Source organism: Camponotus vicinus, unplaced genomic scaffold (assembly GCF_025532165.1).
Source record: "Camponotus vicinus isolate PSW18456_S1 unplaced genomic scaffold, iyCamVici1.0 SCAF_13, whole genome shotgun sequence".
Taxonomy (NCBI): Eukaryota; Metazoa; Arthropoda; class Insecta; order Hymenoptera; family Formicidae; genus Camponotus; species Camponotus vicinus.
Genome location: NW_028141949.1, coordinates 2,758,836 through 2,782,790, shown reverse-complemented (window position 1 = coordinate 2,782,790; position 23,955 = coordinate 2,758,836). Strand labels below are relative to the sequence as shown.

The 23,955-nt window shown below is 36.7% G+C and overlaps 1 protein-coding gene across 6 annotated transcripts in view; it reads right to left on the bottom strand.

The window, feature by feature from the left end:
- Positions 1-23,955, bottom strand: part of LOC145964605 (cell adhesion molecule Dscam2) — a 216,202-nt gene that overhangs the window by 33,537 nt on the left and 158,710 nt on the right. For all 6 annotated transcript variants that reach the window (XM_083087568.1, XM_083087567.1, XM_083087569.1 and 3 more), the window contains exons 6-7: positions 15,749-16,074; positions 7,176-7,425 (exon numbers count right to left, since the gene is read on the bottom strand). In XM_083087568.1, the coding sequence (XP_082943694.1) occupies positions 7,176-7,425; positions 15,749-16,074 (576 nt within the window). The remainder of the gene's footprint in view (positions 1-7,175; positions 7,426-15,748; positions 16,075-23,955) is intronic.

The window sequence follows — 23,955 nt, the reverse complement described above, 5'->3', positions numbered from 1 at the left end:
ATATCCGTCAAAAATCTATAACAATAATCAAAGAGAGATTGCAATTTTATGTAAAAAATGTTTATTTACTTTACACTGAATAGCATTACCACACGCGAATCGCATTGGCACGCGATTTGGTGCAACTGCAGGAATTTCGAAATTGCGGCATGCTTGGTGTAGTTCAATCTAAATCCACCCTGTATATAACTCGCGCAACAGTGGGAATATTCACAGGAAATCTCCGTGCGATAGTCGGGATTTTCCTCAAATTGTGCCGTCAAAGAGAGAGAGAGAGAGAGGAACAGAGGGAGGAAGAATTTCTCAGACTGCTACTTGCGCACAAACAAGCTTGTGTTTCTAAACAACCGCAATACTGGGGCACGAGGTAGCATAAAAAATGCGCAAATGTAAGCAAGCATAATAACAATAATTCTGAAAATTAAATTCCGCAACAATGACACTATTATAATCAATTTCATCTGAAAATTTCATTTCGCCGAAGATCTCTTCCTCGCATTGCGGACTCAAACGTCAGATGAAATCACGACTTTAAAGATCGCTCTTTATTAGCCGAGATTCCGAGCAATTTTCAGACTATTTCATTAACGTAGCCCCTGTTCGAGCTGAATCTCTACCGGAATGTTGACGTACGTGCCGTCGAGCGTGTACCTGAAATCAGGTGCATCGCGACGCGGATTCGCATCGAAGGGTCCGCCTGGCCGCCTGCGGCGGGCATCGCCGTGGAAATGGCCCTGGGTCGCAAGGCGAGAGCAGGAGGACGAGGGGGAGAAGGGCAGAGGGTATTATGCACGCAACATTTACATGACAAGCCCCGTGGTGCGCGCAGGCGGAACTATCGATCTGCGGTTTGACGCCTGAACTCGAGTGCCGCCCGGTGAATTAACCCCAAATTATAGAGCCGACAATAAACCGGTAGGGGTGGCGGAGAGCGAGGGACGGGGGGGAAACGGCGGGGCGGGGGGCGGCTGGATGGGGGCGACGTGGCCGGGGTAGTTTGGTTGATTCGAGCCGCGGCTGTTTGCTTTACGGCGTAAATCAGAATGCGCCATTGCACGCGTGCCACGCCCCGGGTTTCGCGGGGGTTCTCGCGTCCTCGCATTATCTCGTAGTGCGCGCGCGAACACCGACATCATTGTGTTGCAAGCGAGCGTCGTCAGCGCGGACCGACCGACTGCGCTTTCGTCGACGCGGCCGCTTCCGGTCTCCCCGGAGGAATGGATGGAAATTCGCGGGTTGGGAATTGCTCAAGTGCCACGTCGAGTGATGCATTTCCGAAGAGCAGAATTGATTCTTGCGCGCGAAGTAACGTACCGAGGGTGACTGACTTCGAAAGAGACGTAAACTTGTGAAAGGAAGTGAAATTGTACGATTTTCCGATGTGAGCTGCCTTTCCTCTTTCAATTTCATCAAGCAGGGTACAAAATGTGCGTGTCGACTCTTGAACGTATCGGTGGCTTCAGCTAATAAAACGTCAAGTACATAATTTATACGCGTGTAACTAGCGATTCCAGAGGCTTTTAGTTACATCAAATAAAGAGACGCGCTCTGCTTTAGGGGAAAGCTGCTTATTTTTGCTCGTGCTTATATAAAATCGAAAGCTATTAGAGAGAGGAGAACCGGAGCATTTTTTAACAAAAGTTAATCGACTCCAAACGAGTCTGGAAAATATTGAGATTGATCTTGTTCCGGAAGAAGAGACATCATTTCCGGCGCTTTTCATTTTCTCGGCCCGTCATCGAATCACACGCTCCTCGTCCATCGATACGCAAACGTTTCCATTAGTTTTGGCGGATCGTGTCGTGTGTATCGCGTTCGTGCGCGCGGTGGATCGGTATATAATCCCTGACAGATTTGCAGCAACGACTAGGCAACGCGATCCCGCATCGTCATCCGCGTCCGCACAATCGCTTCGCGCCAGGCTATTACACATCGAGCTTTGTGTCATTAATGCATGCAAACACTGAACGTTGCCCGCGATCCATCGCGACTCCTCGTTATTTATCCCGACCGGGCTGCCGATTCGACGATGCGTCGTTAACAAAGTGGAAGTTTGCCAGAATCAGGACCGGAAAATTATTTGACGCTCCAGTATTTAATATCGGGTTATATTGCTGGTGCGTAAAGGGCATCGCAAATATTGCTAAAAAAAAGCTATCGACGCACAGACGATGATAAATAGATTGAATTAGATTTTTGTGAAAATTAATTAAAAAATTCATAAATTCAGAAAGGTGTGATTTTTGTCTAAAATTTCTTACTTTTGTCAAATAAATTGCTAAACGTTAATGCTATAGGAAAAGAAAAAACCAATTTTAAGTCTCATTATTTCAATCTATATTTCTATGAATAATCGTTTTACTTGACATATTTATCCAATAATTAGAATTTAAATATCGATTATTTTACGCATTATCATAAATAAATATGGATTCGAGGATCAACTATAATGAGAGTATTCCGTATGTATATAACACTCTGTTACTCTAATCTAATATGACACAGCGAATAATTAATCCGGGATTAGTTAACCCCCCGACCATCAGAGCGCAACTTAGCCCGAGACCCTATTACATCAATGTCGATTAGTAGCAACCGCGATTTAAAGCTGTCCTCTCCGTCCGCATTGTGCCCGTGATCCCGTCGAAAGAGACAGAAAATCGTTAAGTGAATTTAATTAATCAACCTAGATTGTCGAATATGAACGTATGACAGTAACAATATCTCGGAGCAACGATAAGATTCTCCGTTATTATTATTTCGTTCTTATTTTAAGAGGCACTGAAAGCACTTCGCATAATGTTTCCGATCTTCTTCAGGTTGATCCTCGCGATTTTAGCTTTAATCGAGTGTTGCGGCGGTAGCTTTCGATTAAGGCGCATAAAGCGGACGCGAAAGATGATAAAGAGGACAGGAGAGATGCTCGATTCGATATATTAGTCGATACAAAATTACAGTAAAACGCTTTAGTACGATGTCATCTTCAATCTATCGTTTTATAGAAGACGAAAATTATCTTTTCGTTCTAGAATTTCTTGTAAAAATAGAAACACGAAGTTGTAATAAATTTTGAGACTGTGAAACATCTCGTCTTTTGCTTCGTAACAATTTTACGCGATTTTAAATTTACATTTTAAATATTTAAAATATTATATTTAAAATTATATATATATATATATATATATATATATATATATATATATATAATTTTAAATATAATATTTTAAATATTTAAAATGTAAATTTAAAATCGCGTAAAATTGTTATGAAAGCATTATATATATATAAAATGCTTTTAAAATCGCGTAAAATTGTTATAAAAGCATTATATATATATATATATATATAATGCTTTTATATTTATAAAACACAAAATATTTTTATATAAAGATATTTAAGAAATATAGAGATCGAATCTTTATAAAAATTCTTATTGTGTGTTCTTGAGTAAACAATATTTTTTCTCAAAGAGATTCAATTGTGGATCTTCTAAATCTCATTACAGAACAAGCAAACTCTCTCTTTCTCTCTTTCGATCTAGTAATGCACAAAGGACAATAATAAAACTACGATAATAGCGCAGCATTTGATTTACGTAAATGAGTATAAACGCGCGTTATTCCGTCTTTCTTACAACATCGGCAGTCGAGAGTTACAATCTCAGAGTGGGAAGAACTTTGCTTTTAGCGGCGATGCTGATTCAGTTACGTTCTCATTTGGCTCGCTCTCAAAAGTGCCTATTTCATCGCGCGGATCAGCAGTTTTCCCCGCGCGTTTCATCGTGCGAATCCTTTGTGCAAAAATACCGTCGGCGACAAATCCCTCCCCTCCTCTCTCTCTCTCTTTTTCGTGTAACATATATATATGTATTTTTTTTACTCCCCTCGTTCCTTCGTCGCGTGATTTATGATCGTTATGGAATCTCGCCTCTTTGATTCTCCTCTTTTGTTACGTAAGAGGCTTATCCGGGCCGTCCAATTATTTCGCATTTCACATCGCGACGACGACAATGACACCGACGACGACGACGACGAGGACGAGGACGCACGCGGCACTGGAAATCGCATTAAAACGAACTCGTAAAATTACTCACTAGAGTATCTCTCGCGCGCGCGACGATTTCCGCATCAGACGAATCGAGTAAATGTATCGCGATATATCTGCACGTTTACGCGAACATCGAGAGGTAAGAATATCGTCGCGAAAGTCACGATTCACAAATGTATAATTGCGAGTTTATATGTATTTTGCACTTGGAACAATTTATTTTTGCTCATTTTTTGCCAGAACAAGGAAATGCTGGATGTGTGTATGTGTGTGCGTATGTGTTAACTGCTGCTGCTCCTGCTGGCGATTTAAAGCGCGATCTCCGTTTCATCGTTCCACTTTCCGACCTGCTGCCAGCAGCTTTTTCCATTGGGATATCGTTTAATTGCGATAAAAACAATCAGTGGAATATTTTTATATATGTTCCATTTACACGAAAAAGTAAAATATTCCAGGAATTTTGTTTGCGAATTTCATACGCGATGCTCCGATTCATCAAATGCAGTTACAAACGAGAGCTTTAATTTTGATGGATTAACTTTGTCGAACATACTTATTGTTTAAACAAGTCGTCACGAAAACAGAATATCGATAAATAATATTTCCTCAAAATTTGATGATCACTCGAGATATTTGCTTAAAATAAAAAAAACTTACAATCTATTAAAAAGATTTTAATTTTTATCAATCTTCGATATTTTTCTCTCATTCAAAAATTTAAGGAACCCATATAAATGAAAAATTTCGAGCGAATCGATAAAGACTTAAAAATTTCTAAGGTTTATATTTTGAGCGTAACTTTTTCAAAGCCTATTTATATAAATTATTAAATTTTATGCTCGCCGTAAATTTCTCGAATAACCGCGACTAATATTCTATACCGAGTCTCACCCTATTTATAATCCTTTTAATCCAAACGACATGGAGACGGCGAAAACTAATGCGAAGGTCCGAAGGTTCGCATCCGTCCTCGCTCGCCTCGTGTGCACAGGCATCTTAAGACGGTCGAGAAAGCGACAGCGGTCGTTTAAGGTAATGGATTATGTCGCACGAAAACACCGCCATCGTCTCTGCCAACGCCGTTTTAAAGACGATGAAGAGTACGTGTGGAAGAACGACGACGACGACGACGACGACGTCGGAATATTCGTCCACGTTGCCACGTTCGTCTTCGCCTGCGATTCTCGCGCGGTCTTCGCCCCCTTTCTCTCTCTCATGCTCTCTTTCCATTCTCTCTCCGGTCGACCGAAACCCCCCTCTTCCCCCTCTCCTTTGACTAAGACAAATGGCACGTATTTATTTCACGGCACGCCGGCTAGTGGATTTCCCCTTTCTCCATTATGCATCGCCCTCGTTAAGCATTTTCCCCGCTTTTTCTTCCCCTTTCATCCCCCTTTTTTATCTCGGAACCCGCACATTTCACCCCGTCAACCTCTCAGCAGTCGGGCTATTCCTCTAACTTGCGCCCTTATTTTCCACGGTCGATCCGTATGCGAATGTACGGGCATGTCGCTTACGAGAACAGCCAAGTTCGGAACAATCGACTTGCAGCGATGAAGGAATTCGATTGCATCTATTGAACGAGAGCTCGGTCCAAGAAGGTACGAGAGGTAAGAGAAAGGGTCTGATATACGTCCGCGAGAATTCCCGCCTCCAAACACTTCTCTCGTAGATACGGGAACTTTTGACTCTCGGACGGCAAATTTGAATTTAATCCGTGATTCAGGATAAATAATACTTTCTTCGCAAAAACTAACTTTACAATTAATGCAAGAAATAAAGAAAATATTATACAATATTTTTGATACTTTTATTTTTCTTCTTTTTAAATATTAACTTATTCTTCTTTTTAATATTCTTTTTTAAATTATTAACATCATGTGTGTATGTATAATAATAGCAGGAATAAAATCACAAAATAAATGAATTTATTTTATTCATCTTTCTCTTATCCCCATAAAAATTCATTCACTTCATAACTGTATTCTTGCAAATATTGGCAAATATCAATTCTTGTTACAGCTAGAAAAATATTTTCAAAAAATTTATCTTTTAGCTGTCTCTGTATTCTGATACAAATTGATTGCTATCGCCATTTCATGTTTCTCATCGTGCTAGTACGTAATTGAATGGTAAAAGCTCGATGTACCGTGCTGATGAAGAAGGTCATCCTTAATTAAAAATACGTCGTCGTTTAGTAGCTTAATAAGGGGGTTTCCGGGCAATGAGTCTGTATATTTAGCGGACTTATACGTTAAGACGATCGATAAAAACTGCGAAAAGTCGCAAAAAGAAGGAAAGAAGAGACAAAACTTTGGCAATAGAGTCTCCCGCCAGTTAATGGTGTACCGTTAATAGTCTTAATTTAGCCTTATTATTTTCTGGAGGAAACTTTCATAAAACTTTGCCAAAGTTGCGCGGATGCTCGCCCGAGCTCGTGCTTAACCATCGAGTTTCGTATGGTACTTTAAACACACCCATTATATTACTGTAAATGTATCTCGAGCATCTCTCAGCTTTTATGTTTCGGGCAGAAGGCAGAAATTAAAAGAAAAATTTGCAGGTAGTAATTTGCACTCGCGTGTATGTCTTACACAATATTGTATATATCTCGCACAATTATATATAATTATAAATAAAATTAATTTATACTTTAGTATGCTTCATAAACACATTTAAGAAATTAATTTAATTTAATAAGAAAATACAATATTTTTTAAAATTTATTACACTTTTTCTTTTAATTTTTTAATACTGGAATTTACCATGCATTACTAGCAGAATCTATACTTTTCAAAGTTTCATGACTGAAAAATGGTCGAAAAAGGATTAATGATTTTTAGATTAGCGACTTGTTTCATGAGAATGAAATATCGCATTCGAATAAAATTATTCTAATTTAAAAAGAATTTTTCTTCATAAATTTAATATACTTTAGCTCTTAATTTTTTAACGCTGATTTAATTTATTAAGCGCGATTCATACTCTTTAAAATTTTGTGATTGATTGAAACTGTCGATCATCCAAATGGATTAATGGTTTTTACGTTAGTGACTATTTTTACAAGAATAAGAGACCATATTCGCACAAAAAAACGTGAAGAAAATATAAAAATCGAATAAGTTTACCTCCCAAACGCAATTCGGCCGTGGCTTGCACCATCTCGTAATCGTTTTTGGCGAAACACTGATACATCCCTTTGTCGTCCCGTACGATAGAAGATATGTGCAACGTCGAGCCATCGTTACCCGTAATTTTGCTTCTACCCGAAGATCCTTCGCGTATAGGAAGACCGTCCTTCGCCCATGAGATTACCGGATGTGGCTGACCAGTGACGGAACACTGAAAGTCCGCATCCTTCCCTAGATCCACAGTCACCTAATATTCACAAGAAATACGTAATATTATAGTATTGTATAACATATAATAAAATGTAATGATATTTGCTAATATTTCCTGATAAAATACTCGATATCGGAATAATATAATATTTACAATATAGAATTATATCGTTATACGTAACATATGTATGTAATGTATGTACATATGTGTATATTACATATGCACGTATAACATTATGTATGAATTTCAATATTATCTCTCTTAAAATACATAAAATGGTATATAAAATTGCGATTTACAGAGAATGATTAAAATAGATTGATTTTTTTACCTACAAAGTGCATTATATATATAGTCTTATATTTTTGGAGTCATTGAATATAACGGTAGAATTTTTATTTTTCTAAAGTAATTTTTATTCTTTTAAAATATATTGGAATCGCTGGATATAATGACAGCATTTTTATTTATCTAAAGTGATCAAAATTTTCATTTTTCTGTCAAAATTAACAAAAAACCTTTTCTAGTCAAAAAATCTTTCCTAACAGTTTAATATAATTAATAACTTATTGTTAATAATTTTGTTTTAATTATTTAATTGTTAATATATCATAATAACTTATATAACTTTTATTAATATACCATAGAATTTATTCGATAAGAAAAAAGATAACTACCTTTATTAATTTCTACCTGTCATATTAATTTTGTTTAATTTAGTATTTCTGAAATGTTCAATTTTTTAAAATGTTTTTCAATACAAAAAAGTTATAAAAATATATTCTATAATACATACACAAATAATACAAAAATAATTGAATCTCTTTGAAATAAATTTTCATTATTTTTCCATTATTTTAAATGTGCGAATAAAAATATTGTTATCATATTTAGAAATTAAAAAAACACACGTCGCTGACGATCGATTGTTTCACCGAAAGATTACATATATAATTTACATTTTTGAGGCAGAAATCGTCCATCGTCGAACGTTCCATCGTTCCATTTAATTTCCAGAAATAACATTGCGCGTAATAATATATATAAAAAATATATATAAAATATATATAAAAATATACATAAAAAACACGACTTCAAGTTGTATCCTTGATTCTGAAACGATAAAAAAAATTTTAACTATCAATTATTCAATCGAAGTAATTGGAAGGTCGGAATATGATCTCCATACGTATCTCATGTATCGCCAGTTACATCGAAATGTAATGTTGTAAGCGCATCGAGAAGTCCGAGTACATAGTCGACGTATATTGAATTAGAAATTGGACGAACGCGTTCGTACAATTAACCCAAGTGACCCGATGGAATTTCCAATTCCGCATTCGGGAAGCTAATTTAATCATCCGCCCTTTGACCATCGCGTTTCTCTTTTGCAGAGTGTATCAATGTAATTGAGATGCTAATTAATGAAAAATCTGGCTAATTTAACGATGGGCTTAAGCGAAATAGATATTACAAATCCAAGAAATTAGTATAGTGTAATATATAAATCTCATACCCCATAAAAGTTAAATATATATATTTTATACCATAAAAATATATATTATTTTTTTATGTCCAATTATATTATATTTTCAATATATTATATATAAAATATATAGTAGATTATAAAAAATACAAGTCAAAAGTTCTTTTTATTTTTCACATTTTCATCATTGTACGTCTTATTTTTATATATTATACATATTATTTGTTTTGAAAAATGTAATATATTTTTTAAAGATATTTCTGCTATCCAATGTTGTATCTAAGCCATAGTAATTTCATTGGCAATCATACTTAATCGCTATAACCATCGTTCTCGGGGTCGATGTTAAGCGTTCTACGTTTAATTGAAGTCCTCGAGGGCAAGTAGATAAGACCGTATGTCTTCAGACAAGGATGCGCGCCAGGAATTCGCGGAATAATATAGAGTGATCCATTAAATCGGTCTCCCGCGGAATTTCCATATCCATCTTGAGCCGCTTAACTTAGGTGATCGAACGTGGGAGGGAGCCTTTGATCCAGAATAGAATCGGTCTTGTGCATTATTAAGGATGCTCGTTTACCTTGAAGGAGCGAAAGAGAGAGAGAGGGAGAAGGGAGAAAGAGAGAGGAACAGAGAGAAAGAGAGGAGAGGAATAGGAGACAAGCCGAGGAAGAGGAAGAGGAGCATGGACAGTGCATTTCGATTATGCGGCAGGCGCGCATACGTGTGCTCGAATGGGATGCAGCTGCATCCCATGCTGTTGCGAATTCCGCAACCACTTCGGCCAAGGATTCGCGAACGAGGAGCATTTCCAGCCGTTACTCGATCTCGATAAGCAAAAAGCGTCTTCGTGACGCTAAAACAGACCGAGAAACGACCGTGTTTATCCCTCTTTGTATTCGCGTCGCACTTGCGTCGATCGAGAATGCTCAGGATAATACAAAGAAATCTCCCTCTTTCTCTATCTTGAATTTCACGAGATTAAGCTTTGATAGAATTAGCTTCGCTAGAGGATACGACGCGCTCTTATCGCTATATGCTTGCCCAGTGTTACGAGAATAAAATAGTAGTTCTTATAAAATAATAATAATAATAAATATAAAAAATAATAATAATAATAAATATAAAATAATAAATGTAAAATAATAATAATAATAAATAATAATAAATAATAATAAAAATAATAAATAAAAAAAATATATAAATGATTACCATAAATATTGTGTTAATTATTGTTTTTCATTATTCGCTCTATATTCTAATTTATTATATTTAGATATTAATATTATACAAATCTTTTCTTAACGATTTATTTTCGAGATTTATGAACAATTTTGAATTAAAAGTATTAAACTTAAACGTACGTATTCTCGTATCGATTCGTCTGCCTTCTGCTCACCACAAACATAGCAATCACGCGACAGGGAGATTATTCTTATTCGTCGAATCCGACCCTGCAACCGTTAAATATCGTTAAGAGGATCACGCTTTACCGGCGCGACTGGCTTTGTTCCGCGATTCTAAGGGAAAAACTTTCCCTCGAATCGTCGCTGCGACTTTTAAATATCCTTTGATAAGACTCCCACCCTCGGTAAAACGCGCGAAAGGAGCTCTGTGGAAAAAAAGGAAAAAAGTAAAATAAAACCGCGTGATGGTTCCTTTAAAGGTGCTCGAAGGGAGATTCATAAAACGAGCTAAGACGTCGGTTTTCTATCCTTCTCTCTCCTTCTCTGCACCAACTTCCTTTGTAGCCTGTCTTTGTGGCATGGCATGTAAGTATATTTACGACACGCGATGACAGCTTGTTTCAATGTAACAATAACGTATATACGCACACACGTGAAAGACGTACATACAATTTTCTTTGAAATACGCGATCATTATGCGTTTTTTTTATTTTTTCAGGGGAAACACAGGGCAAATGAGGAAGACGCGAGGATTATTCGACTTGTTTCTTTTCTGATAATATTCCACAAAAATAAAGAAAGTGGTGGTTTATTTTAAACCATAGAATAAAATCAAATTTGCAATCAGCTGAAATTTTATTTTAAGTATTTTTATTAATTTCTAAAATATAAATTGAAAATCTGTCATCGAACTCTATTCGATAATTCTTAAATACTTTCATTCAAGATTGTAATTTACGTCAGGATGAAATTTCATTCATCGGAACGCACAAAAGTTTCTCCATGATACGTTCAATTAATCATTTCTAGGAGAAATGTCGAAAGTCAGAAATAACTTGACAGTGCATTTCGGGATTTGTCGAAAAGCTTACGATTATTAACTTTGTCGAAGCGTCGGAAGCCGCGCTGTGCGTGACAAAAAGCCGTGGTTTCCGCCAATAAAGCATGAAGAGAGCTTGACGCGCTAATGGAACGAAATTGCAGAGGCGAAAGGCAGTCGTTATATACGGAGTGTCCTACATTCATCGCACCGCCTTTCATCTGCGAATTATTCGACCAATTCGCCGTCAACTTACTCCAAGCAACATCGCACAATTACCTCTCAGATTTTCTAGCGATTAAAAGACTGTGGACTCTCAAGAATTAAATTTCAAAATGCAGAAGAAATTTAAATCTTTCGTTGCAGCTTATGATAATCTCGTGGGATGACGCGAGATAATTAGGTTCTGCGATAACAGATAAAATTGAAAAAAATATCGATTGGAAAATTGATCCAAGAACCCTTATATGCCTACCGAAAATGGCGCACCCTACATATATGAGAGAATCCACCTATAAGCATTCTTCCGTTGATGATCGCGAAAGTTATACGGAAGGCTTCCGGCGAATGAATGGTATTTCACCGTTTCCAGCCCCTCTTGACTCCCCTCTTCTCGCCCAATACTCCTGTCGCTCTTCCACGATGGAAGCCCAGCAGCCCTCGTCACCACGGACCATTTACCAATACCCATTCGCCCTTCTTTTATATATATGACCGAGCTGTCCGCTCCAGATGGAAGAATACCGACTACTTTCTCGCGTTTTTCGTTGGACAGCGACACTTTACTGACATTTTCCACCCACTCCTCCCCTCTCTCTTTCCATCTTTCTCTTCCCTTTTCATATCAAAGCGACGATCGACCCAGAATGTAGTCGACTTTTCAAGATAGGGAGTAGGGTAGGGAGTACATCGGTTCGAGCGATTCGTCTCGGCGAATCGAGACAGGGCTCGTGATCCATCAGCTGATAATTGACAGTGAAATAGTTTGCGCGCGCGCGTACAACATTTATTACACACTGCTTCGATATCTCGACCCGTGTATTATCAACTATCTCGATCGTTGGTAATCCGTCTGCGAAACGATGCGTCTGTAGAAATTGTAAAGTATCATTAAATTATATTATTTCGCCGGAGTAATTTTTCATGATGCAATGTACATCGTGTGGATCGAGATAAAGTGAAAATATATACAACTAGAGTAAAGAATTTCCTGGATATGAAACGTGAAACAGATACATAAGATCTCTAATATTTCTTCAAATATAAGGGAAACGCGAAAATATATAACAAGTTAAAATTTTTTTAATATTCACTACTAATTTTTATGTAATAATAAATAAGTTATGTAATAAATAAATGTAATAATTTATGTAATAATTTATGTAATAATTAATTTATGTAATAATTTATGTGTAATAAATAAATATAATAAAAATACTTATATATATAAATATAAAAAGGTGAAACACAAAAATTTCAAGAAGTTAAATTACTATTAGCACAAATCTGTCTGTATAAAAATTTTTACAAGTCGCGAGTAAAACAGCAGTTCCTTTGAGACACAAAATGACGGCCGTTCCCAAAAGTTGGCGACAGTTGTAAGGAACTCCCGGGCGAGAGAGCGGGCGATTGCGAAACGACGGTAACGGAGTTAGACAATCTCCGGGCAAACGATAATTTGACCCGACGGAATAAGTGCCCGGGACAACTTCGAGATTCATCGCGCACACGAATGAACCCCCCTCTCTCTCTCTCTCTCTCTCTCTCTCTCTCTCTCTCTCTCTCTCTCTCTTTGCTATTTTACACGACATCACGGTCGAGCAGTCGGATTTCCGGGCTTCCTGACACCACCCCGTTGTTTACGATGTACTTGCGCGATCCTCGATTATCTACGTCGCCGAGAATTAGTCGTTCGCCGCCGGTTCGAATTTATTCGGAGACGCTTCCTCGGAGGAAGCTTGCACGTCCCGACTCATGTTCATCGAGCTAAGAGAAGAGCTAGAGGGTTATGGAATCTCTCGACGGCTTAACAAAGTCACGAGGCAACGAACCGCTATCCCATATCGCGGAGCACAAGGGACGGAGATAGCTTATGGATTCTCGCAGCAATGATACGAGACGAAGTCATTGCGATTGAATATTTGGAAGCTCTTCATCCAGACGGAACAGATACGCAGACCGTCTCGAAAAATCTCCCAGATCTTACTTTTGCAGATTTGCGTCAATCGATTTGCAATAAAAAAAGATTTTTCCTTAGCTAAAATATATTTATTATATTATAGTCACAAATAGATAATAAGATCTAATTATTTCAAATACATTAGATATTACAATCGATTTGCAATAAAAAAAGATTTTTTCCTTAGCTAAAATATATTTATTATATTATAGTCACAAATAGATAATAAGATCTAATTATTTGAAATACATTAGATATTACTTTCTTTGCAATTTTAACTTTAGATTTAATTATGCGAAATATCTATTTCACACTGTATGATATTTAAAATAATTTTTTCATTGTAATAAAATATATGAACGTTCTCCTAAATAATCATTCAATTAGATTTTGAAGTTTTTTTCCAATAATGAATATCACAATGTAATTGGCAAGATAAGTGCTTACAGTGAGGTTCAATAGACCTTGTTACATTTTCTAGATAAGTGATTTATAGTTTATAAACGTCGTAATCAATTATGGAAAATCTCGAGATAAAGGTGAATTTGGCGAAATTTCGCCGGAAGGGGCAATAAGTAAAATGTAGATTCTGATTGCGCCTCGCTCTGGGGAAAACTGGTGACGATTGTCGTCCGGATCGAAGACCGAGGGAAAAGCGCACAATAGAAACGTTCAAGTAATTTGCGACGACGCATTGAAGGAGAGTTGCTACTTCGGTGAGATCTGGGACGGAGGGAAATCGTGCGCGAGCGAAACGTTACGAAAAAGATTATCGATACCTCTCGTCGAGACCATCTCGTCCGGGGATTCTTACAGGCTAATCCGTTTTCAAAGGGAAAATCAATTGTATGGATCGTTACGCGCGATGACAGTCGAATAAAGATTGTCGTTTATTCACTTTCCGACGCGAAGATCTTCAATGAAAAAGAGAGAGAGATAGACTTTTTGAGAAAATCTGTGAAATTGCTTTATCGAACTTGAGACTCCAACTATGTATTTCATTTTCAAAATTCTTTTGCTCTCTCTTTTCTTCGTTCTCATTCGCTTCGCAGCATAAGTTTAGCATAATTCATCTCAATTCATCTCATGTGTAATGACTACTTCGAATTATGTAAGTGAAAGAAGTAAATATTTAAGGTGATATAAAGTAACCTCTGCTTAGAGATGTTACTAAAAAGCAATTGCTTGTAAGAGAGAGAGAAAAAGAAGGAAAAGGAAGTACAAGAATCACTCATTCGCACGCGAAACTCGCGGCCAGTAGAGAGGAAATGCATGTAGACCGACAAAGACGCAAGATGGATGAGGGAAACTATGATATAACGTTGATGTTCAACCCAATTATCCGGAGAGTGTTCAAAGTCTACTATCTCGTCCAGAGGAACAGGATAAACTTGGATTCAACTTCGCTCGTATCGAAATAGCTGACGATATTTTATGGCGATTACACTGATCACAAAGGAACGTCCTACAATCATCGAAACTTGGATTCGAATATAATTTGGGAAAAGCGAAACTCGAATAATGCTTGCGTTGCGCGAATATTACGTGCCATTTTATATCTCAAAAATGAGAATATAATTAATTTACATATTTATAATTGGTGAGATAATTATTATAATTATAATTATTGCATATTATGTTACATATATTATCATTATTAATCATCATTATTATTATATAATTATTACAATTAATTTAAATTAAAAAAAAAACGTATAATTAATTTAATTTATTCATTCTTATTTAGATAAATTACAAATTATCTCTTCATTATACAATTATGTATAAAGAGAAACGACAAATTTAGAAAGTCTCTTGTTTCTATGGAAGAAATTGAGTAATATATTTCTACCGTTCAAATCAGTCAATCTTTACATTTTGTTCCGAACCATTGAAAGTCAATCTAAAACTTTTCTTTGCTGTGACTCCTTTTGTTAACTTATGTTAAATTCAGCTCAAACTTATTTGGTTTCACCAGTTTAAAGACCATTTTTCGAGATAAAAAAACTAAATTTAGAATATAAATTTTTCTATTATTGTTCATATTTTAGAAGAAAAATATTTCGATTGCTTCAAAATATAAAAATATTATTATATTCTTTTAATTATTTATTATTATATTTTTTAAATTAATTATTATATTCTTTAAAAATATACTTTTATGAGAATATATTCATGTGTACACACAAGTAATTAAATAGAAAGAAAAAAATTAAATTATTTCCTATTTATTATAATTCATTTATTAAATTTATTTATTAAATATTTTTATAAGAATAATAAGTTTTTTATGAATCTCAGACTTCAATTTAATTAACTTTTAATTATAGTTCAGCCTGTATGTGTTTAGATTCAAAAAACCACGTTAAGCGATCGAAAGGAAAAGCGAAGAGGGATCGAAAGGAAAAGGAAGCACGTGAATTGGGTCGCATCGATATCCGACAGATAGAAAAATAGAAAAAACGTACCTGTTGAGGGGCCAGATGGATGGAGAGGCTGCTCACGATGGTGACTTCCAATACGACTCGCTCAGAACCGGCGGTATTGTTCGCGTGGCAGACGTATCTGCCGGCGTCCTCGACACGAGCCGGCTGTAGCACCAGGACACCAGCCCGCGCGTGTATCCTCTCCGAGTTGAAGACGGTCGTCGTGCCCGACAAAGACTCGCGGAACCAGAAATACGTTGGCGGCGGGTTACCCTGCGAGATGCACAACAGCACGATCGTCTCGCCGGTGCGGATCGGTCCGGGATTCGTTCGTTCGTTGAATCGCGGCGGTGACGAGTTGCGATGCTCTGAAGCAGGAAGAAAAGAAACTCGAGATAGAAAAAAAATTATACTTCATAATGCGATAAATTTTTATACCTCTTTTTCTCTTCGAAATTACGTGTATAATATCTATAATGCAAAATATAAGACAATTCTTTTCTGCGCAATCTTCAACATGTGTAGATATTTTTTATTGAATTTATATATGGTATATATGTTTCATTTTATAATATTATTTTTTTATAATATTTTATAATATTTTATAATATTATTTTTTATAAATATTATTTTAATTTTATATATATTATTTATGATGATGACCGACCAGCTTCAACAAACTTCTTGAAACTAATTATCTATATAATTGTAGGACTTCTTATTGTTATCGATCCTGATCGTGAGAATGTACGTTCGAAAATATAAAATTATCCAATACTCCCGCAAGAAAGGGAAAAATTGATAACGTCTCTTATATTATATATTTGGCGAATTAATTTATAAATTAATTTAAGATAATTAATTTTACTTATGCAATATAATAAAATTTGATAATTTAATATTGAAATTATCGTAGCAATATGTCTGTTCATAATTGTAAAAATTTTGTAAGATTAAATTATAATTTTTTTAAGTGTAATTACATATACGTAAACACATATATCAATATATTTAAAATTACATAAATGTTATATGTATTATATGTATATAGATAGATGGATAGATAATTGGATATTTTTAAATTATTACATTATTATGTGTGTGTATGTGTCTGCCATTATATCAACAATATGTATAATAAAATTTTAGAAATGACGGCTTATTGATCGCATGTTCATTATAAATGTATATTAACTAACGATTGCATTTGCTTAATGAAATTCAACAAATGCAAATTATTGTTGGTTTATGCATTGTTGCGCATTACTCATTATTATTAATAATTATTATTAATCAACGAACATATTTGCAGCATGTTTTCGCTGTGCGAAAATTATTGCCTTACAAATATGCCATCAAATTTAAACTTTCATAAATGCATTTCTTTCATTAATTTCTGGGGATCTAGATAATCCCTGAGGAATATCTTGCGAAGCCTTTCTCCTGGAAAGTGTCGTTAAGTAAGAGATCTCCGCAAAGAATTGGCTGAGCAGACAAAGATTTCGCTTTAACTTTTTAATGCACATAATGCAAAAATCGTCCAACATTATTCCGCATTTTCCGAAACACGAAACTTTAATGGAATCTTCATATCCGATATTTTCTGTCGCTATTAATTTCGGAATATTTTAATGCTATTTCGACGCTGGGAATTTTTAAAGGTATTTCAATTAAATATTTGCTTTATATCATGGCATTGCATTTATTTTTACAGTGAAAAGAATTTTAGAAAATTTATCTCAGCAAAATATATGAAATTTATAATTAAAGCGTCCCGAGATAAGAGGAACGGAAAAAATTAATAATCGAAATACTACGATAGAGAAATATCGATCCGAAATATCATCATTTACTTCTCCCTTCAATCATGATATCAGTCATTCTCAACGATTGCGAGCACCGTTTAATAAAGTGGCGATACAATTGTTGATATCCGAAAATCCAGCGCGCTCTCCAAAAATTGTAGAAAAAGAGAAAGACTGCGAGACAGAGAGAAAGAGAGAGAGAGAGAGAGAGGAAGAGAAACACATTCGAACGCGAATATAAATCTCCATTTCACGTGCAGCAACAGCATGCCCGCGTCATACTGGGCGAAATCCGTGTGTAAATTTCAGAGCAAGCGGCCAGTTTTATCACGGATAATAGAATCAATAAACTCGAGCTTCGATTCAGTCACATCGATAAAAACGTCGGAAGCAATTCTACCCGGCCGCGAAGGGGTTGTCCCGAACGAGGAGAGCGGTAACGATGACGACGACGACGACGAGGACGACGACGACGACGACGATGATGAAACAAGCGTCCAATTTCCCGGCCGGGACGGGCTCTCGAGTATAGAGCCTGCCGAATATAACGGGCATTTTATTTCACCTCTCAGCAACGATTAAGCATCTCTCCCTGCCCCGCGATCCCGCGGGGGGTGTTTGCCTTGGACCGATCTCGGACAGGGCGACGCCGTGGCCTTTTACAACCGCGCGCTATTTTATAATGGCGCGCTTTGTTCCTGGTCGCGGCGTTATTATTGTAATTTAAGCTGATGGCGTATTGATCGTCGCGATGAAGCCGTCTCGCTCCCGCTCTCGCGACTCGTCTCGCTCGGTCTCTTGCACCCCTCCGTCTTTCTCATTCTCTCCCTCTCTCTTTCTCTCTTTCTCTGTCGTCCTCCCTTTGGTACACACACCCTCTCCAATCCGAGGGTCTCTTCCTCTCTCATTCGTCCCTCTCTCGCTCTCATTCTCTCCCTATGGTACTGTGCAATTCCAGTTGCCATATTCCAGCACAACGCCACCGTCACCACACCCTTGTTCATATCCTCGTTCGGTGCACCGTCTCGTCCCGTGCATATGCACGTTGAAAAGTTTTTACGCCATTTACATCCCGACTTACGCCCCTCGACGTCAACGTCGTCGACGCTGTCGTCGGCGTCGTTGTCGCTCGAGCAAACAAAAAAAAAAGGGGAAAAAATATGGCCTCGGGGCGCGCTGTTGCGAGTGTCGCAATTGCATTTTGCGCTGCACGCGCCGAAAGTTCGCCGGTGAAAATCCGCTCGTGCGAGAGCCCCGGTATTTCGCGGAAAGTATTTTTCTCGTGTTAGCATATATTTTATTTTTACACACGCAGAGTACGGGGTAATCTCTCTTACGTGCAAGTACTCTGTGCACGTGTGCGTGTGCTGTATGATGACAGGCAAATAGAACTTGGCGTAATTAACATATTTTATATCTGCCACGTATGTATTTCCCTTCTGACACGAATTCTCCGCGTTTGCGCTCGATCCGCAAATTCTCAGCGGGACGCAAAGTTCGAAAAACGACCTTTCTCGACGTACTCGACGTGCCCCGCTGTATCATGCCAGCTGGTGCATACGCGTCATACACCGAGAACTTTTGTATTATATCGCGTGTGCATGCGTTTCCTTACGTTTCAACGTCACTACGCCCGTTGACGTATAAGACAGAAAGGATGCTGTCGCGATATGAGAATTGGAGAGTTTAAAGGTAGATTTTATATAAAACTCTGAAAAAGATATAATTCATCAGCTGTAGCTTTGATTAAAAAATGATGCGCTTTATTATACACTTACGTATGTAAATACTGTTGAATCATGTAGATTTTTTTAACAACAAATTATCACTTCTCTCTTTTATCCTTTGTCTGCGAAATTATTTTAATTTGACAGTTAAATAGAAAGTTTAATTTAATTGAAAATAATACAATACAATAAATGTAATTATATAATTGGTTAAATATTATGCAATATGTGACAAACCTGCAACTTTTTAATTAAAATTTAAATTTAATGATAAAAGAGAGAGAGAGAGACAAAATATGAAAAAGAAAAAAATCGTATGAAAAATTTAATTAATAAAAATAAAAAATAATTATATAAATTTTCAAGTCGCAGAAATATTCCATAATATAAAATTTTTACAAAAGACCGCTCTTCTTACTAACATTTATTTCTAAAATAAATAACATACACTTTTATATCTTTTAATCGAAAGATGCTCAATGTAAATTTTTCAAAAAGTTTGAAATAAATGCAATTCATTATTCTTATACTTGGGACAACAAATAGATGATGCGAAACATGATTATGGAGCAAATTCCGAAGTCTGGGATAGTGTACCGCTCCGAGCGTTATTCCGGGCGGTTAAACCGCGTTCAAACAAACATCTTGGTATTCTTTGAGCCGTCATCTATTGATTATGCAACGCAAAATCGAGTTTCAAGCTTCTTTTTTAACCGATGCGAAGGGTGGGCTCTGAGCGGAGGATGAAAAGGGAGAGAGAGAGAGAGGGCGAAGGAGAGAAAAGGCGCGTAGGAGAGAAACCGCGCGGAAAACGGTTAGTAAGTCCCGTGTGCTCTCTTTCCCGTGTAACGGGCGATGTCCAATTAAATCTCTCGTGCTGGCGACTCCAATTAAGACTCTATTAAATATACACCCATCGCGCGCGTGTATCGTCGTCAAAGCGAAATTCAAATGGCGCTGGTCGTTTTCTCCTTCTCCTACATTACTATTTGCTTCGAACAAACGCGATCTCGTCTCGTAATAAAGTTGATGCTAATTATCCGTGCGAGATATTTTATCGCAAATTACGGAACGTACTTATCACGCCTTTTCTACCGCGATTGTTTCAAGAGTTTTCCCTGCGATATCGATATTTTATGTGCGATCGGCGATCAATTTATCCGTACAAACGATTTTAATAATTAATTTTGAATAAATTAAGTATTCTCCACAAATTTTTGGCGCTAATAGGAATGAAATTATAAACGTGGAAAATTATTGTAAATAATTTTGAGGCGCGATGTCAAATTTAAAAGTGCTAAAAAAATCAAGCAGGACATTTGCAGAGCTTTAAAGCTCAAGACAAGTTTAATCATTTATGCAAATAAGGGACACTCTCGCGAAATTAATTACGTTTGCATTATATTGGCAACCATATTACCATTAAAGCTCGGTCTCAGTCTACGGTCGATGGTGTACGCATATATAATTTAATGTCATCCGCTGATTGCTTCGGAATTCGGGTCACGATGCGATACCCGTCGCATGCAATTTGCGCCGAAGACGCGCAATCACTCCCCCTCGTGCGATATTACTCGAGTTAATAGTAACCAGAGTAAGAACTACTCTTGAGTTCAAGAGAGATTGAAATAATCGTGGTCATTTTATTTGCATGTGAAATTCGAAGAGAAATGTATATATATAAAAAATTCTCGTTTCAGAAATATAAAAAATGTATAAAATTTCTCTTTCGCATTTTATATATTTATAAACAACATGACCCATTTTTCAATCCTACATTTAATCGATCTGAAAAAGACCTGATTCATTTAAAATTATAAGGCACAATTCACTATATTATTATTAAATTATATTGTAAATTGAATATTATTAAAAATGAATATTATTGTAAAATGAATATTATTAAAAAATATTTTGTTCTCTTCATGATCGTTAAAATGACACATCGCAAATGAAAATAATGATCGAGAAAGAAAAAACAAAAATTACAAAATATTTTAATTATTATATGTAAGAATCATACCTGTGACACAAGGCGAATGCGACGTTTATAAAACAGCACATTACAAATAAGACGTAAAATAATCGAGACGATAAAAAATCGAGATCGCCTTTCAGAAAATAATACATATATGAAATAAATACAAACAATAACATTCTATTCAAAAGCCAAATGCAGTATAATTATGCTATAGTAAATTATATCACAAAATATTAACACACTATAAAATAAATTTTTTAGAATATTAAAATAAATTAATACTCTATTTTAGTTTATTTGAAATATTCTATGCTATAATTATTAAATATAACTTGCAAATCATTTTCGAATTGAGAACGTAAGTCTAATAAATAAATCACGAAATCGAGCGATTCGAGAACAAAAATATTTTGTCAATCAAGTTTGACAATAATAATCATTATTTGGAAAGATCATGCTTCGCGATATTATATGTATACTATTATATCTAGATATCATGTTTCTATATAAATAAAATTAAAACTTTTGTATAAAGTTTCCATCTAATTAAAGCACAAATATTCCGAAAATTCTGATAAAAACAGCAAAACTTTGTGTCAAGTACAAACTATTAAAAAGCAAAATCGTACTCATCGCGCGTCACACTTTCGAATTATTCGCCGACGATTTTTTCGCCGTTATATCGCTTGCATATTTTATCGCATAATTTACAGTTAAATCACCATCCCGTTAACGTTTTACAACCGTGAAAAAATATGCATCGCGCTCAAAGCTCGGGCGGCTGCACACTAACAAAGCCATATATTACACACTGTATACGTCATATGTAAATTACATTCAACAGTGAAGCTGCCATTAGAGCGATGATTTGTCGGGGCGAGTGTGTTTCGAATTTCTATCGCGAAAACTTTTAGCAAAATTAACTCTCCCGCGAACGAGCCATTTTCATCAGAAGCAAAATAATATCACTCGTTACTCGATTAAATTATTATATTTTTATATCGCAATTCGCGGGAAGGAGCATTAAATTAGGATGACCCGACAATTCGTTTCTAGACGCGTGTTATGCCGAAGAAGAATTGCCGGAACGTAGTATCGGCCCTGATGCAAAAAGAGAAACTTAATTACGACTCGAGTTCCCCGCGGCGCCGTTGTACGAAGTATGTCCCGCGTGTAGCTATTATGCTAAAACCGATATAATTTAACGCGCGCCCCTCGAAAACGTTTCGTTAATACGGGACTTTGCGTGTCCGCCGGGTAATTCTTAGCGAGAAGGAATTCATCCCGCTTGCCCATTACAAGGGCGCAGAAAAACATTACCGCGTTCACGTCGAGGTACATATTACGTACGTCGGGGTGCGTTATACGACTAAGACTTGGCTTAATGAAGTAAAAACAATCTTGAATAAAACTTGGCGTTCTTGATTAAAATTGAGGGAAAAGAATAAAATAAGTGTAATAAGCGAATAAAATAAATTACAAAGTAATTACGTGGTAAGAAAATACCTTTCGAGAATTATATATGCGTTATTTCCACACGCGAGTAAGTCGTTCCCGAGTTGTTTGCCAAAATAATTGTCGGCGTTTATGGAGTTTGCTCGCGCGTACTTTCGCTCGCTCTTCAGCGCAACCTTGTATTTTAAAGCGTTTCTGCCTCTCGCTGTTTGCATTGAATTATGCCGGCTTTGCAACGGTGTCGTTGCACGCGTATGTACGTATGTATGTAATACGCGGAAGGTAAATACGCGAGAAGAAAAGATGGAACATACAGAGGCGCGCAGCCTCGGCTTTGGACCTCGATCTTGCGTTCAAATGAGCGACGAGAGAGCGCATGTGGTGGCGAATGTAACGCCGGATATGTAACGGACGCGCGTTGATATTCTCCTCTAATTCCGCGTAAATCATCCCACGCGACCGCTCTTTCCACTCGGACACGCCTCGACGCACATTAGATGCGGCTTTATATAAATGCATATGACGCCGAGGAGAAACAAGGAGAGGAAAATGAGGGGAAAAGAAATAAATGAGAGGAGAAGAAGGAGAGAAAAATCAAAAGAGTGTTTCTCTCTTATGTACATGTGTGTGTAAAATGTTATGTAGCAAATTACACGGATGCATGTTTATAATAATGAAAAAATTGAATGAAATTGTAGATGAGCGTATCACGCGATTAAGTTGATGGAAAATTATGCATAATAAGCTGTTGCGGCAAAAAGTTGGGGCAGAATCCTATTTCACTGCTGCAGAAAATATAATGCATTTTTAATCGAATTATAATTCTTCTGTAAATAGAGAAGGATGCTGACATGCAATGTATATAAAAAAGTTTAAGAGAAGACAATCACTTTAGTGTTTAAGAGAAGACATGTCACTTTAAAATTTCCAGTTAAACGGCAAGACTTGATTGCGAGCATTGACGCGATATTTCGAACATGCAGATTTTCCTATAAAATTGCATCTCTCCAGAAACTACCACTTCGATCACATCAACTGACGGATCTACTGTAGACGTCGAGAAAGGAGGATGAAGGGGGTAGGAAGGCTCGATAAGAGGGTGCGGTGGCGTGACGGCTGCATTGTTTCTTGCCGACGTTGCTGCACCAGCGAGGCTGCATCGGCGGCTCTGCAGATTGCACTTAGCGTTTTCGCCGAGTTTCCTTCCCCGTTTTCCCCGCGAAAATAAGTTGACCTCCGCTCACCGAGGTTCGCCTCTTCTCCTTCTTCCTTCTCCTCTCT